At 32.9% G+C, this 15,637-nt stretch overlaps 3 protein-coding genes across 3 annotated transcripts; 2 read left to right on the top strand and 1 right to left on the bottom strand.

The window, feature by feature from the left end:
- Positions 1–996: 996 nt before the first annotated feature.
- On the top strand, positions 997–5,259 carry LOC129906186 (sorting nexin-29). The gene is made up of 2 exons (XM_055981859.1): positions 997–2,294; positions 4,914–5,259. The coding sequence occupies exons 1-2, from the start codon at positions 1,164–1,166 to the stop codon at positions 5,241–5,243; spliced, it is 1,461 nt and encodes a 486-aa protein (XP_055837834.1). The 5' UTR covers positions 997–1,163; the 3' UTR covers positions 5,244–5,259.
- Positions 5,260–5,284: 25 nt separating this feature from the next.
- Positions 5,285–6,349, bottom strand: LOC129906189 (protein TIPIN homolog). Its single transcript, XM_055981863.1, has one exon. It carries the CDS (start codon positions 6,243–6,245, stop codon positions 5,382–5,384), a length of 864 nt encoding a protein of 287 aa, XP_055837838.1. The 5' UTR covers positions 6,246–6,349; the 3' UTR covers positions 5,285–5,381.
- Positions 6,350–8,141: 1,792 nt separating this feature from the next.
- Positions 8,142–14,437, top strand: LOC129906184 (male-specific lethal 1 homolog). The gene is made up of 2 exons (XM_055981858.1): positions 8,142–9,486; positions 13,489–14,437. The coding sequence occupies exons 1-2, from the start codon at positions 8,734–8,736 to the stop codon at positions 14,212–14,214; spliced, it is 1,479 nt and encodes a 492-aa protein (XP_055837833.1). The 5' UTR covers positions 8,142–8,733; the 3' UTR covers positions 14,215–14,437.
- The last annotated feature ends 1,200 nt before the right edge of the window (positions 14,438–15,637 follow it).

Genomic DNA, 15,637 nt, shown 5'->3' with positions numbered 1-15,637 from the left:
GATCGATGATAAATTAAAAAGCATATAAAAGCAAAATTCAGTGAATAATATTACTATATTCTGGCAAACTTCACAAGTCACAAAAACCTCACAAGGTGATCATAACTCGATTTTGTCAGGATTTATTTCTCACAAGCTTCTTACTATCAAAACCCATTTTGTAAGTTGTGGCCTCCTTCAGAGCAGAAAGCAGATCACAAATTTGAAAGTTTTTGTGACCCGAAAACCTCACAAAATCAAATTCAGCTCACCTTGTAAGGTTCTTATAACTTGTGAGGTTTGCCAGAATAGGGCTATTAATAGAACTTTTTACGGCCTTTAGTCCAAACAAGGAGTCTCACGTTGAGTCAACTTATGAGCCCAAGTAAGCTCCACCGGAATGAAATGCCAAATTTTTGTTTGGACTAAAGCCATAACTACAATGACCTAAAAAGTGAAAAAGTGGGAAATTTACAAAAGTAAAAATTTTTTATTTCTTTCAAGCCCATTTGTTTTTGTAAAAAAATACAAAAATTGTTTTTTAAACCAAAAAATAAGCTTTCTGCATCATTATTTTTAATTTTTTGGTCGGAAAAACTATCACAAAATGAGTTTTAAAATTTTGACTTTTTGCAAAAAGTGGCCGTTGTAGTTATACCTTAAAGGCCGTAAAAAGCTATATTAACTAAAAAATATATTCCAACAAGTGGGCATGCATATTTATATCATAATTTCTTTTGGCCGCTCTTATTGGAAAAAGTTACCACAGTGCGGTGTACCGCTCCGCTACCGAATACCTTCTCGGTGTTCACACCAAAAGAGTAAAATGTTTCACCTACCTGCCTTTATATAAATTTGTATTTCCACCTTTATGTACAGTTCTGCCAACTGTATTCATGACACATCTGCCACTAGTCAGCTGATCGCCGATGCCATTTTTGTATTTATTTGCATTTCTCTGATGATATTTTTTCTTCCCAATGCAAAATAAATAAATAAAAATTTGAAAATAATCAAAATTTCCTTCTTCAATTTTCAAAGTGGAAAGTGCCACAAAAATAATCATTTTAAATAATTTGCAAAATAAATGAGAGTAAACTCCTAAACAAATAAAGACACCAATTTTTCCATTCCACAAAAAAAACAAAAAATAAAATGCGTATTATACTCATCATTCAAATGCAATGCCCGAAATAAATAGAAAAATCAAACGTGATCAAATTCTAAATAAATTAATAAAATCCGCCAAACAATGTCAGGAACAATTTGGCGGTCGAAAAGAGTTGGCTACCGAGAAAGATGACGTAACTGCTCGATTATTAAATTCTCTCGAAGACGCCTTCTTTTTTGGCCTTAAATCGCAACCAACATCTTTGCCGATAGCAATATTTCAAAATGTTCATGAGATAGTCTCAGGTAATACAACAACAACAAATGATTTTTTATTTTGGGATTTTTGTCAAAAACATTTAACAAATCATGAACAACAAAGGTTTGATGGATTGAAGAATGTCACGACGAAATGTGGCAAAGCCAAGGCATTTATTAGAGCTTCTTTGAATGAGAATTCTTTGGGAAGGTATATTCTGACTTGGCTTTATGATCCAAGTCTTGGGGATATTTATGAATCATGGGCATTTATGGTTGATCCGGAGGCAGCCAATTTGCTCCCATCAATTGCCGATGGTTTGAATACGATTTTGTTTGCTCTCGCTGTCGACACACAGGAGGTGGATTTACAAGTTGGTTATGGTTTGGCACGAAAACCAGAACCAATTATTTATGCTCCATCTCCAATTGGCTCTCTAAAAAAGACCACAGCCATAGAGAGGCCCATTGCAGGTGTTGAGGCAGCGGAGGATGTTGTTAGCGAGGTTTTACCAAATAGAGTGAGAAAAGAGTCCTGCAGAGGGAGCGAAGAGCTTGTTACCCAAGTGACCGAAAGTACCCCTTCACAAGAAACAGTTGACTATGAACCGGAATGTCTTACCGAGATACTCCATGAAATGCTAACTAAGAAATTCGATCACGAAATCATACCTCATGAACCGGAGATTCTTTTGGAAGCCGAAGCTGACACAAAAAGTGAAACATCATCCCAGTGCAGCAAGTCATCGTCAGCTGTTTCCAATCCAAATGTATTTCGTCAGCAAAGTACCACAGAGCTGGAGCAGAAACTCCGTGACATGACAGAGCGATGCACTCTGCTCGAAACCAGAGTGGCCCAGTTGAGTTTGGAAAACAGGCAATTGCGACGGCTCACACACAATGCTGTGACGGAAACAACAGCAAATTTCTTAATCACAATCCCTCAGGTAAGAAAATAGTCGGATCGGATTGTTATTAAATTTAATTACACTCATTGATCTTTATTGTTTCTTTAATTTTTGTGCTCTTGAGTAGTTCTTTGTTGTATCTTTTACGTTTTCGATTGGTTTCAATAAAGGATTCACTCATTCGGAAATCCAAAGTAAACTTTACACCGCTTCTTAATATAGGACATTTTTTTTTTTTTTATTATTATTAATTTGTATTAATTAATTGATAACTTCTGATTTAACTCACTTGGGGTCGAAACGGGTTTACAGTTTTCTATACAAAATCTTGCTAATTTTTCCCTGGTATAATTTGATTGATCAATGTATATGGATTCATTTTACATTCATTGCTTAGAAATGTCTTCAATTGATCTCTTGTTTCGATGTTCTTCCAAAATATGAGCAAGTCATCAATATAAACTCCAACCATGATTCGTCGGTTCAAAAGAAAAACTCACTAACCGCTATTGAAATCGTATGTAGTTAATAAGTTCTTCCTTTAGACCGAAGAATTCTTTTTCTTGACTATGGCAAAGACAGGGATCGACTTTCGATTGATTGAGACCAAATTTCTTCAGAGCTGCATTTAACTTCATATTCCATTGCCGACAGCTTTTCTTGAGACCGTAAATTGACTTTTTTTCATATGCGGCCGCTACCATCATCACATCCTTATGGCTGTTAGATGTAAATATTGTCAGAAAGATCGCATTGCAAAATGCAGTGATAGGATCCATCTAGTCAATTTTAATCCTTTTTTTAACAGCCCACGCAATCAACGATAGAATTGAAGTGTATCGTGAATTCCTCTAGTTCTTCATAGCATTTAAAATTTTCAGCCCGAGATCAAATGTGCTTAAAAATTAGTCGAGCTTGTTTACTTTGGATAATACTTTACATTTTTTTAGAGCATCGCCATCTTCGTAGAATCCTCTAACTTTGACAATTTGATCTTTCATTTGGCAAAGGTCAACGTAGTCCTGGTCTTCGGTCCCATGCTGAGATTTTTTGTTGATGCTTTTGTAATAATTATCACAATGGACCAATAAGTGGTCTAAGTGTGTCAGTCGTTTTCCTGACAGCCATTTCTACCTTTGTAATAATGCATGATGGAGTTTACTCTTGAAGCTTGTAAGCTCCACATAAAATCTTTGAAAATAACTTTGTTTTTGTTCTTAACGATTTGAGAAACTGACAAAAGGTTTGTGAATAATACGAGTAAAACTTTTCTTATCCCGAACTCTGCCATTCATTTCCAAAGTTAAATCGCCTGAACTTGCCATTTTGAGTTTTTCGTTGTTATCGGTTACAAATTTTTGTACTGATGGTTCTTCAATTATTATTATCAGCTCTTGTCGGAAGTCATGTGTCGTGAAGCCCCGCATCGACATACCAAACATTAGAACTTTGGGCCAAGCTACATGTTGCATTTAAAGCGTTCTTTAGATTTCTTCTTTTAAATTTTTTTAGCTTAATGCCCTTTTTTCATTCATTCGTAGCATCGAAAATTAGATTTTTGTTTGTTTTGCTTATCTTCTTCCTTCTTAGCTCCGGAAAACGATAAAAAAGCTTAGCTTTTATATCTTCAAAAGTAATATTTTTCCACTACTTTTAATACCCATTTTTGAAACACTTGAAATTTTCTCTTAGACCTGCGAGCCTTACAGCACCAATCCATTCTCCAGGTACGGGAAATTTAATGATTCCTAATTTATTTGAGGTGCCTATGATTTCATTCACATACTCTTGAATATGAACGTACAACGATTCTACTAAGAACAATTTTTGCTTTTGCCTTCCGGAGTTGTCAGCATCCTTTTTTAATAACTGGATCCGTTACACAATCATGAAAAACATTCAGCTGGACCATTCCAAAGCAACGGAGAGGACATATTGACTCTTCTATTTTCTTAAAACTTGGTGAAAATAAAGAGCTCATCATAAATTCGATGTTGTTGAAGTTTCACGAAAAACTAATTAAACGTATCCAAATTAATCCCAAATAAAAACGGTAACAGAGAAGACGTTACCGTCTTTGCCTGTGAATAATTTAGCTACTTTTAATTATTTTTGCGTGAAAAAGAACATCAACTTTATTATGAGCACTTAAGACTCAAAAAATTTCAAGAAAAAAGATTGCTTCCTCAACAAGATAGGCTCGATAACAATCGTCAAAATGTACTCAAAGTTAAAATGGAATGGCCGAATTACCATGTCTGAAAATTTTCCTTATCACGTAATTTTTCTATTCCTTGATTGCAATTATCGTTAACAGTCATTTTTACAACGAATGTAAATATTTCAGGAAAAAAAAAAGTCTTGGCAATCCTTCGATTTTGTATTAAAAACATTAGCCCTTAATAATAAACCGGAATTTAGCAAAACTCGATTTAAAAAAAAAATTAATGGTAATAAAACATAGGTATATCTAACTCCTAAAATTGAGTTAGAATTTGCTTAGAATCATAGCACTTTTTTAATTTACTATTACTAAAGACCAATGAGTATCTTCCAAAAAAATTAATAATATATCAAAAGCTTTTATCAAAGCTAACATCATTCAATATTCTGATAAAGTGAAAACAAGTATTCTTATTATTTTAACACTCTTTCTAGGCCAAACTCATTACGACTCGCAGTCGTAACTATTACTCTTACGAAGTCCACATAACAATGCGTGACAGACTAGAACATTGGTTGGTAATGCGGCGATACAGGGAGTTCCATAAACTCCATAAGCAATTGAAGAAAATCCACCCAGGAATATCGACAATTGAATTCCCACCAAAGAAACACTTTGGCAATATGAATCGGATTTTTGTAGAGGAACGACGACAGCAGTTACAGATCTATCTAATCAGTGTGATGGAATTTCTACCTCAGGTCGAGGCGTGTCGGAACAAAGAGGAATTACAAAGGATTTTCCCATTCTTTCAGGATCGATAAAAGTCGAAAGTCGCAAGAGAGTATTAAAAAAAGGGAGGAAGTACAAACATAAGAGAAACCAGAATATTTATTGTGTATGAATTTTTAAACATTTGTACAAAAAAAAAGAGAAAAAAATAAAAAATAATATACTTAACCTTAGAAGGTTTCCTGAGCCTTCTTTGCTTTCAGTCTTTCCATTGCGAGTCTTCGATTCTCTGCTATTCTAGCCAATTGTTCGGAAGAAAGCTTTGGTTTCTCAGATATTGGCTCTGGAGATGCTTCTCTGGCAGGAGTTGAAGGTTGACTAGGTGGCAAAGGTTGTGCCAAATCACTTTCATCTAAATTGAAGACTCCCGAATAAGGAGTCGACATGACATTGGCTCCTCTGCCAAATGCCGGTGTTGTCAATGAACTACCCGACATTGAACTATGCGGGCGACTACTACTCGGTGTTTTCGGAGCAAGTTTCGATATAGCAATCTGTTCCCCAAGCAAAGCATCAAATTCATCAAAAGGTTCATCTTCTGCAACTTCGTCTTCCTCATTTTCTCCTTGATTCTCGGAAATAATTTGAGGTTGAATCATTCCCAATCGATATTTACTCATATGAACTTGTAATGGTTTTTTTTTGCTCAAACGTTCAATAGTCGCTACAACATCATCGAATTTATAACTTGGATACATTCGATGTGCCCAATGTTGTAAACGACGCATAACTTCATTTAAATCTTTACGTTCGTGACCTTTTCCGAGGAATTTCATGTCTTTGAAATAATCTTCGATTGTATGAATACCACGAGCACCTTGGAGGGTGTCAACTGTTAGACGTGGTCGGGGGTTTCTTACCGATCGAGTTTTTTTCGGTTCCACTTTGATTGGTTCACCACTTTGACCACCTTCAGCTCCTTCGTCGTCTTCTCCAAAAGGTCTCTCCTGCTCATCATCACTTGGAAGACGATTTTCGTCAACATTTGCATTGTTGAAAAGATCTTCGACGCCATCATCACCGAAGAGAGACATTTTTTTATTGGATTTGTAATTTGTTTATAAATTTATAAATAATAAATAAAAAATATGAGATGTTGAATGAGGTTGAACTGTAAACAAAAGCGCGGCAATGATTTTCGGAGTTCGGAAAAATATTGCTCCGAAAAACAAAATCCAGGGATGTAACACAAAACAAAATAATGGAAGCATTCACTGGGTGAATATTAAGATGCTCACGAAGGGTTTGTTCCTAAAAAATGTAAAGCCAGAACCATAATTGGCGGATGGAGTCGGAAGCTACTGTCAATTGTTGTTGTTTTCTTTGTATTTTCGACAAGTTTTCATCCGTCGAGTGCGGTTGCGAGCGCTGCTCCCCCCCGTTTTCATCCGACGATCCGACAAGTATAGTTCTGGCTTAAAAGTGGAACGTGATTGGGCACAACAGTGTGTAGCCACCGCATGTGATTTTTCAATCGATTGAAAAATCACTGTGTAGCCAGGCACAATAGTTGTGTTTTTTTGTTTATCTATATACATTGTGCAAAAAACAACATCGGGATTTTTGAAATCCGTCCAAATGTTTGGCACCACTTTGGCAGCTGTCTGTCAAAAATGTGCCATGCTCATGTTTTTTTTTAACTCCGTATTGGTATGGCCATTACATCCATGTTGGATTAAAAAAAAAACCAAAAATCATTTGTATATTCTTAGCTACATTAGTTGTGGTTTTTAGTACCACTGGTCTTAACTGGACAAAAAAAAACGGGTTGGGGTCAAAATTCTGCCGGGGTCAAAATTCTTTTGTCAAAATTCTGCTTTCAAAATTCTGCTTTACAAAATTCTGCTTTACAAAATTCTGCTTTCAAAATTCTGCTTTCCAAAATTCTGTTTTTCAAAATTCTGTTTTTCAAAATACTGCTTTTCATAATTCTGCTTTTCAAGCGCGCGCTTTTTAACATTTTCCAAACCCTTTTTTAATTTTTTGCAGAATTCTGTAAAATCATCTTTTTGAAAAATTATCTGCTTATTTGATTACTTACCTACATAATTTGTCATTTTTTAAATGCGAATTAATTTTTGTTTTATAAATGAATAAATTTGAAAATATTAAGAAAAGGTTTTTAATATTAAACATTTCCGAAAATAACTAGAAATTTATTAATTTATCAAATAAAGATGAATATTCAAAAATTTGAATAAGAAAAGGAATATACAACATCGGTTCCAATTAGTATACATATTTTATTTGAAAGAAAGTCAGTATATGCATTTCAAAAAATATTTGCGACACTTAAATAAAAAAATTTTGGAAAGTACCAATGTTGAATTACATTAATGAGGTGTATTTTTCTTTCGCCAGCGCATATGCTATAAAAATAACAGAATTAGCAGAATTTTTTTTGTTCAAATATAATGCTGGCAGAATTTTGAAAAGCAGAAAAACAGCATAAGCCTGGTACGCTGCTCGCGCTAAATTTTAGCTCCCATACAAATTATCGATAAATTTTATCTGAGCTAAAATGGATCCCATACAAATTATCGATAACTTGTATGGGAATTTTGGCACTTGGCACTACTGTTTTTATCGAGAGAAAGTAAAATCTGGATAATTATCTGGATTTTTCAAAAATCTATACAGATAAAGTTTTTGTTGTATGTAACACGTAAACTGTTTTGATTTCAAATATCTCGATGTCGTTCTTTTTGCACAAAATCTATATAGATAAACAAAAAACACACCTTATGATTTTGAACATTTCTTTTAAATTAATTTTTTTTTTTTTTTGCCAGTGCAATCTCTACCTTACTTCATACCATCCCTGAATTTCAATCTAACCAACAACGAAATAACAAAAATTTCCCCTCTTTTTCACATCACCATGGTGAAATTTCCATTTCCATGCCATCATATTTTTGCCAAACAACACACCAAAATGAAAAAAAAGCCGAATCGGAAATCATCAAAAGATGTGCCACAAACGCGAGTTGTTTATAATAAAAAATTTACTAATTTCCGCCGTAAATTAAATTATAAAAATATTGTCAAATTAAAATTCATTTTATTTAATATATTTTCCGCTAAAATTTTTATCAAAAATCTGCAGTTAAATACAATTTATTGCAATTGTAAACAAAAGAAATTTCCGCATCATAAAAAATAATTAAATTTTTTTTAGAAATTTTTTGCATCACACAAAAATCTCTCCTGGGTTGATATTCACCACACAGCAAATCTACGCATTTTGTTGTGAACTGTCAAAAACCGGTGGTGGTGGTAGGGGAAATAAAAACTCACCACACGCTCTTGACAGCTTCTATTTTCCCCTCAAAAACTAGTCAAGCAACATTTTGAGAGAAATGTCATCAAATTTCTTCTAATCACACACGAATGCGAAACGGAGGGAAACAAAAAATCTTTATCTGTGTTTTTTGTTATTTATTTATTATTATTTACGTCGATTGAAAACGTTTAGAAGGAATATTTCTTGTTAGAAAAAAGAAGTCTTAAATAGCCGTCGCTATGATGGACAGTAAAACAAAGTACAATTTGGATCATGTGTACTGTCACACGAACGAAAGTAGCAATTACATTCGAGCTAATCCCCAAGCTCAATCGAACGATGTCATGTCACTCCTCAAGGAGAATAAACAACTCAAAGCCATGTTAATTCTACACATGGATTTGATTCAAGAACAAAGCGATCAATTGCTAGCCAAAGACAAGCTTTTGGTCGGATTGAAAGAAGAGAATCTCTCGCTAAAAGCAAAGAATGATAGTTTGGAGAAACAACTCCAAAATAGATCATTCGTAGAAACTATTAAAACTGAAATTAAAGAAGAAGTCTTACCAGAAAAGAGTAAATACAAAATTCAGTCGAATGTAACTGTCGATGGGCAGGATGAGGAAGACGAAGAGAGTGGCAATATTATTGGCGAATGCAATGGCAAATTGATTAGTAAAATCATTTTGCATAGAATTAGTCTCCCGGGGAAGAGTCCATCAAATGGATCTGGGGAAGTGTCGGAGGGGGAAGATGCTGCGACGATTGCAGCTTCTGTGATAGGAATGGTCGAGGACAGTCAGCATAGTGTCGATGAGGAGATTCGAAAGATTCAAAGTCCTACGGAACTTATGTCGACTGGGGCGAAGGTGCGGCCGATTGACATGTCCTCACCGTTGTCGGTGATGTCGGCGCCAAGTTTGAAGATACCCGAGATTAAGATTGACTCGGATGAGAGTGTTAGCTGTGATTCAACAATGGAACGTGATCAGGTAAGTCGACAATCTTTTGACTTGAATTTAGCTAGTTTTAAGATTTAGTTTATCGAAAATCGACAAGTCAAGGTAATGGCATAGGCAATGTGGAGTAGATTCACTTTTTTTTTTTACTTCTTTTCTTCTATCGTCCGATCAAAGTTATAGAATAATACTTTTCTCCTTCTTCATTTTTTAAACCTTTTTTAATTTAAAAATCGGTGAGCCAAGAGTGTTAGTAAAGGACAAGAACCACCTCGTCCGACGAGCTTTAGCCGTGCCCGAGATAAGCATGCCGCCGTCCTTTTAAGCATAAAGTCGCCCCTATGGCCAAAGCATAGCTCATTTCAATGGATAAGTTTTGAAAATTGTATGACAAAAAAAAAAAGTAATTAAATGCAACAACACTCCACTATGGTATGATAAAATATTGATAAATTTGAAAAATCTGAAAAATAATCGTAAATGGATAGCCTCAGCTGATTCCGACGATTATCAAATTTTCAGGAATCATACTCAGGGAAAGGATTTTTATGACCAACAAAATTCAAAAAAAAGGCAAATATAAATCAAACAAAAAGCATTCATATTTAATTATGAATCTATTGAACTTCAAAAAAATTGTTTTAAGGAAAGAGCATCCTGCTATAAAATAAATAAATAAAGAAAAGTACCTATTCAATCTTACCTATAATACTGGCCAACAATTTTCAACGTTTTAAAATTTTCCAGAAAGATTTAGGTATATCAAATTTTATAGATTTGGCTTCAGTATATGATGCATATGTCGACTCGTGTCAATGAGGGGACTTTTGTGTCCTTTTTGGCACGAGTCGATATCTGCCTCTTGTTAATTTTGTTTTTATCTAGTTTTAAGTACCCAATCACAATGTGTACATGTACATTCTTTCAAGTTAGTCAAGTTATCTATTACTTTGTCCACAAGACAATGTAAATCTTTTATAAAATATTTATGCTAGACCAATTCAAAGTCAGCAATAAAACCTAGTATTAGTATTATTACTTTTAAAAAACAAATGTAAAAAAAAGAAAGTCTCATGTCGTTTTCGATTGGCAGTCCGGAAGCGTCCGGAATCATTCAGAAGCCTTCTGAAAGCGTTTTATGTCGTTTTCGATTGGCTCTCCGGAAGCGTCCGGAATCATTCAGAAGACTTCTGAAACCGTTTTATTGGCATGAAAATGACAGCCAGAACGCTTCTCAGAAGAGAAATTCTCTTCTTGATTTCAAATCAGAATCAAATCAAGGAACACTAATACATGAATACTCACATGTCAAAGATACACTCAATCATTTTGTATTATTATTTTTCGTTTAAATTTTTTTCGTTTTCTGAAATTAATTTGTTTATTTATTTTTAAACAGATAAATTAAGCTTTTAAAATATTTTGCAAAACGAATTCCCGATTAATTTGTTGAATATTAGGTACTAATTTCTTCAAATATTAATTTATTTTTCAAGTCTTATGCCATATTTGACATTTTAAATTTCACAGAAAAACAAACACAAACACAAAAAAAATAGAATTGAGTGGAAGCAATTCAAACTGTTTTATTGGATTTCAGAATGAGTGAATCCTTGAGTGATTCCAATCGAAAACGACATCAATAAACTTAAATTGAAAATTGAAAATTGGGTTCAGTAAGCTCAAAAATAATATTGGGGAAATATTCATACTAATTTTCAAGTTTTTCTTATGTCGATTTCGATTGGCTCTCCGGAAGCGTCCGGAATCAATCAGAAGCCTTCTGAAAGTGTTTTATTCGCACTAATATGACAGACAGAACGCTTCTGAAAATAAAAATTCTCTTCTTGATTTCAAAACAGAATTCACTCAAAATCACTAATATTTAAATAAGTAAACGTCAAACTAAATTTTCTAGTAGAAAAGCAAAAAATTTTTATTTGATTATTCACCAATACAGATATAAAATTTCAGAATTGAGTGGAAGCGATTTAAACTGTTTTATTGGAATTCAGAATGAGTGAATCCTTGAGTTATTCCAATCGAAAACGACATTATTTTGAGCGTTTGTTAAAATTTTCCAGACAAATTTATATTGAACTCAATGTATTTGGGGTCGACAATAAACTTAAAAATCACATTCCTTTTTTTTAGGAGCTTTATTTTTTGAAATATTTAAGTTTTACACATTTTGGGGGTTATTTCGTACTTATTTTAAAGTTATGCTTATTTTAACTGTTTATTAAAATTTTCCAGAAATTTTCTTATCGAACCTAATGCATTTGGGTTCACTAAGCCTAAAAATCACACTGGTTACTTTCTAAAAGCTCTATTTTTTTAGATATTTTAATTTTTCACATTTTTGGGGTGATTTCATACTATTTTTTTTTTTAGATTTTATTATTACAAGCGTTCTTAAGGTTTTGTTGAAATTTTTTTTTTTTGAATGTAATGTATTTCGGTTCAGTTAGTGAAATAAAAAATAAGAAAAAAAAATTTGTATATAAAAAAAATTTAACAAAAATAAATTGTATGAATTTCTATGCCTTTTCATGTATGAATAATTTAAAAACCAGAGCTTCTAGAAAAAAACCAATGTTACTTTTGGAATCAGCACCCTAAATTTAGTAAGAAATGATAAACCATGTTCTGGAAAATTTTTGTGTGTTGGGCAGTGTAATTTATTTTCTAATGTGTTCAGTGTTACTGCCATATTTTAAAGCGAAATAATCTCAACTGAAGTGAACGAAATTTCAAGCTATTATGATTTATAGAAATTTAGATTCAAGTTTTTTTTTCGATTTAAAATATACTGAAAAAAGGCTTACAAAAAACAAAATTGCCAAAAAAAGATTAAAAAAACGCATAATTGAAAGCATGTCTTTGGAATTAGGGGCACATGAACCGTCTATACTTTCTTATGATAACGCAAAAAAAAGCAAAGAAAACAAAATCCGTTCTCTGGTCATAAATGATGAATTTAATAAACACGACAAGATTTATGTTTACGATAGATTTATTTTTAAAAGACAGGTTCTATCATAAAAAAGAATTCCTCGTTTCTTTAACAAATTTTTAAACCTAAATCGAAATTTAAGCAACTTTCCATCAACGATGTATTCTGAAAATCCTGTATCCTCTGAAACAATATTTATATGTAATTTATTTGCTTCTTTTTTTTTGAAACAGTTTATAATGAATCTTTTACATTTGATAGTAAAAATTTCGTTCACATTATTATTTACACTATTATTTTGAGTTCCATTCCATTTAGGAACATAGATTAGTTCGCAAAGATGCAATTTAGAAATTGTCATTGACAAAAAACTAACTTTTATACAACATATTAACATAGCACACTATAAAAGCATGTTGTTGCTTGGCTTTGTTAAACGTAGATCTGTCGAATTTGACTATCCTTATAGTACCAAAGCGATTTACTGTACCTTTGTTTGTTCATTGTTGGAATATTGTTGTATTATTTAGTCTCTGTTCTATGATGTTGATGTTAGAAAAACTGAATCAGTCCAAAAACAATTTTTGTTAAACATTTGCATTGAGAGATCTCGGGTGGAACCCGGATACGTTTGTGTTGCCACGTTATTCCAATCGTTTAAAAGTTATTAATACATCCAGTCTTTCTAATCGTAGGGAATTATCTGAGGCTTTATTTGCATTTGAACTCTTAAAAGGAAATAATGACTCGTCCTTTTTATGTTCCAAAATATCTGTTAATCCTAATATTCGGACAGATTTTAAAACAAATCGAATACAAGAACTAATTATGCTTCTTATGAAACTTTTAATCGTTCTCAAGATATAAACAGGGAAAAATTAAAAAAAACATCATTACAATGGATGATGATTTAATTCTATTTACTTATTGATTACTTGTACTATTTACATTTTGTAATAATTTTCTTACTTAATTTTATTATTTTGTCATATTATTAACCATATGTCTATACTTTTATATTAATTTGTCTAATTTTGGCAAAACAAACTAAACTAAACTAATGAATTTGTTGTTTTTAGGAATCTTCTCGAGGTGCAAAACACCCACGCAGATCCAGACGCTGTGGTCAATTAACCACAACCCAGTTATACTCCACCCGTGAGTGGGAAGATGAGGATTTCTGTGACGAATTCATCAAAGAGGAAGCCAATGCCCTTAAATCCGAGGCACCAATGCTAGAGATTCCCAAATGGACAGTGCACGAAGTGCATCCGCTCTACAGCATTGAAGGAACAGAAGATTTATCCGATGAAACCTTCCTTAAGCGCCATGCAAAACTCGAATACGATGAAAAACGAAGAAAGAAATGGGATGTCCAGCAGATTCGGGAACAGAGGAGAATCGAACGACTCAAACGTCGCCATTGCAAGGACGAGTTGCGTGAAGAAGATTCAGCTACAACAAGTTTCTTCCCTGCACCCGATTCAATTCAAACAATTTGCTTTACAACTGAGTTACCTGTGATGGCATTTGGAGAGGGTATTCCGCGGCTATCGGCCGCTGAATTCGCCCTCCCCTGGTATCCACTGTACGGACATGCTTCCGTATCGCATCGGGATCATCCGTACCAGCAGCAATCACAGAACAGCTCGTTTGTTTTTCTTAAAAAACGTCGACGTCCGCAGAGTTCTTCGGTAATGCAGAGTCATCGTGGAACTATTGTTAGCGGTGGGGTGCATCATCATCGGCAAACTACAACTCAACCCGCTTTGCCGCCAACTAGTTCTGATGGTGGAAGAAATTAAACAAAAGAAACTTTTAGTTTTTTTAGAAAAAAATTTATAAACTACAAAAAATTCTTTTTAAAGATCTCAGAGGTCTGTCGTGTCTGAACTTGAAGTATAAAAAAAAATTTTTCTTTTTGTTCATACACACTATCAAAATATAGTCATAAAAACATTAAAACAATTATTCTCTGGTGACACACCCTAAATAAGTTACAGATTGTATGCTTTTCTAATTTAAAATTAAAACAACAAAAAAAAAAAATAATATACAATTTTATTTTTATTTCATAAGAAAATGTAATAATTTTAAGTCTTTTTTCGTTTTTGTCTTTTGTAAACAAAAACAAATATTATGATAAAAAAGTATCCAAAAGCATAGCATAGAAAAAGGGTATTTTTTGTATGTAAACGACAATTATAAACAATATAAATGTATTTTAAATGTAAAAAAAAGTTTTTTTTTTGTTTTATTTTATTTTTTTTTGCATTGCATTAAAAAAAGGTATACACGAAATGTAAAAACACCAACACAAATCCAAAAAGTAAGTTATGTATGAAAACACACAATTGAAAACCCCGAAGATTAATACATAAATGAATAATACATAATTAATAATACGAGTCCTTTTTTCTTTGAATTCATAGTATTTAATACATTGTATTTAATCCATTGAAAAGCTATTGGCAGACAAATTTATTCATTTAAATTGTTATATGCTCCAATTGTAAATTTACAACATTTTTCAAAGTTTAGTTTTTAGATTTACTGCAAGATACGAGTAAGTCCGATATTGGCCTTATTTTTCACCATTTATGCTTCATCCATTCTTTTGTACGAATATTTGCTTTTACTCAAAAGACCGTTGCAAAATTCTTTCAAATCAGTATTTTTTGAAATAACAAAAAATAAAATCTTTTTTTTTTCATTCCAAAAGACCTTATTTGTGTGAATCGGAAGCTTTTACTCGTGAAAAAAAAAATTGGCATACAAATTGTGGGTGAATTTCTTTTCTTTTTAACAAACTTCCGAAAAAGATGAGGTTCTCAATTCGATTGTACTTTTTTTTTTTTAATGTTTTTTACCTCAGAACTTTGGACTTCGTGAACCAATTTTGATGATTCTGAAAATTGGTGCTTTGCTTGAAATTGAGTCCCATTTCAATTTGGTACAGTTTTGATTATGGCAACTATGGCAAACCGTTATATAAGTTTCGGTGCATAGAATTCGATTTTTGTTGATAAAAAAAACATTTTTTTTTGACATTTTTGGTAATTTTGCATGGTTGGACAATATTAGTGCATCGAGAAAAGCAAATGTGACTATTTTTGGATTGCTTTAAGGGGCTTACTGTCTGAAAAATGTTATTTGTCCATTGATTTTTCTTTAAAACGCGCTTTAATCTTGAATTAAATAAATGGGGTGCTTTCATAAATGCATGGT

Source organism: Episyrphus balteatus, chromosome 1 (assembly GCF_945859705.1).
Source record: "Episyrphus balteatus chromosome 1, idEpiBalt1.1, whole genome shotgun sequence".
In the NCBI taxonomy this organism is placed as follows: Eukaryota; Metazoa; Arthropoda; class Insecta; order Diptera; family Syrphidae; genus Episyrphus; species Episyrphus balteatus.
Note: the sequence above shows the minus strand (reverse complement) of the source record. Positions and strands in the feature narration are given on the sequence as shown.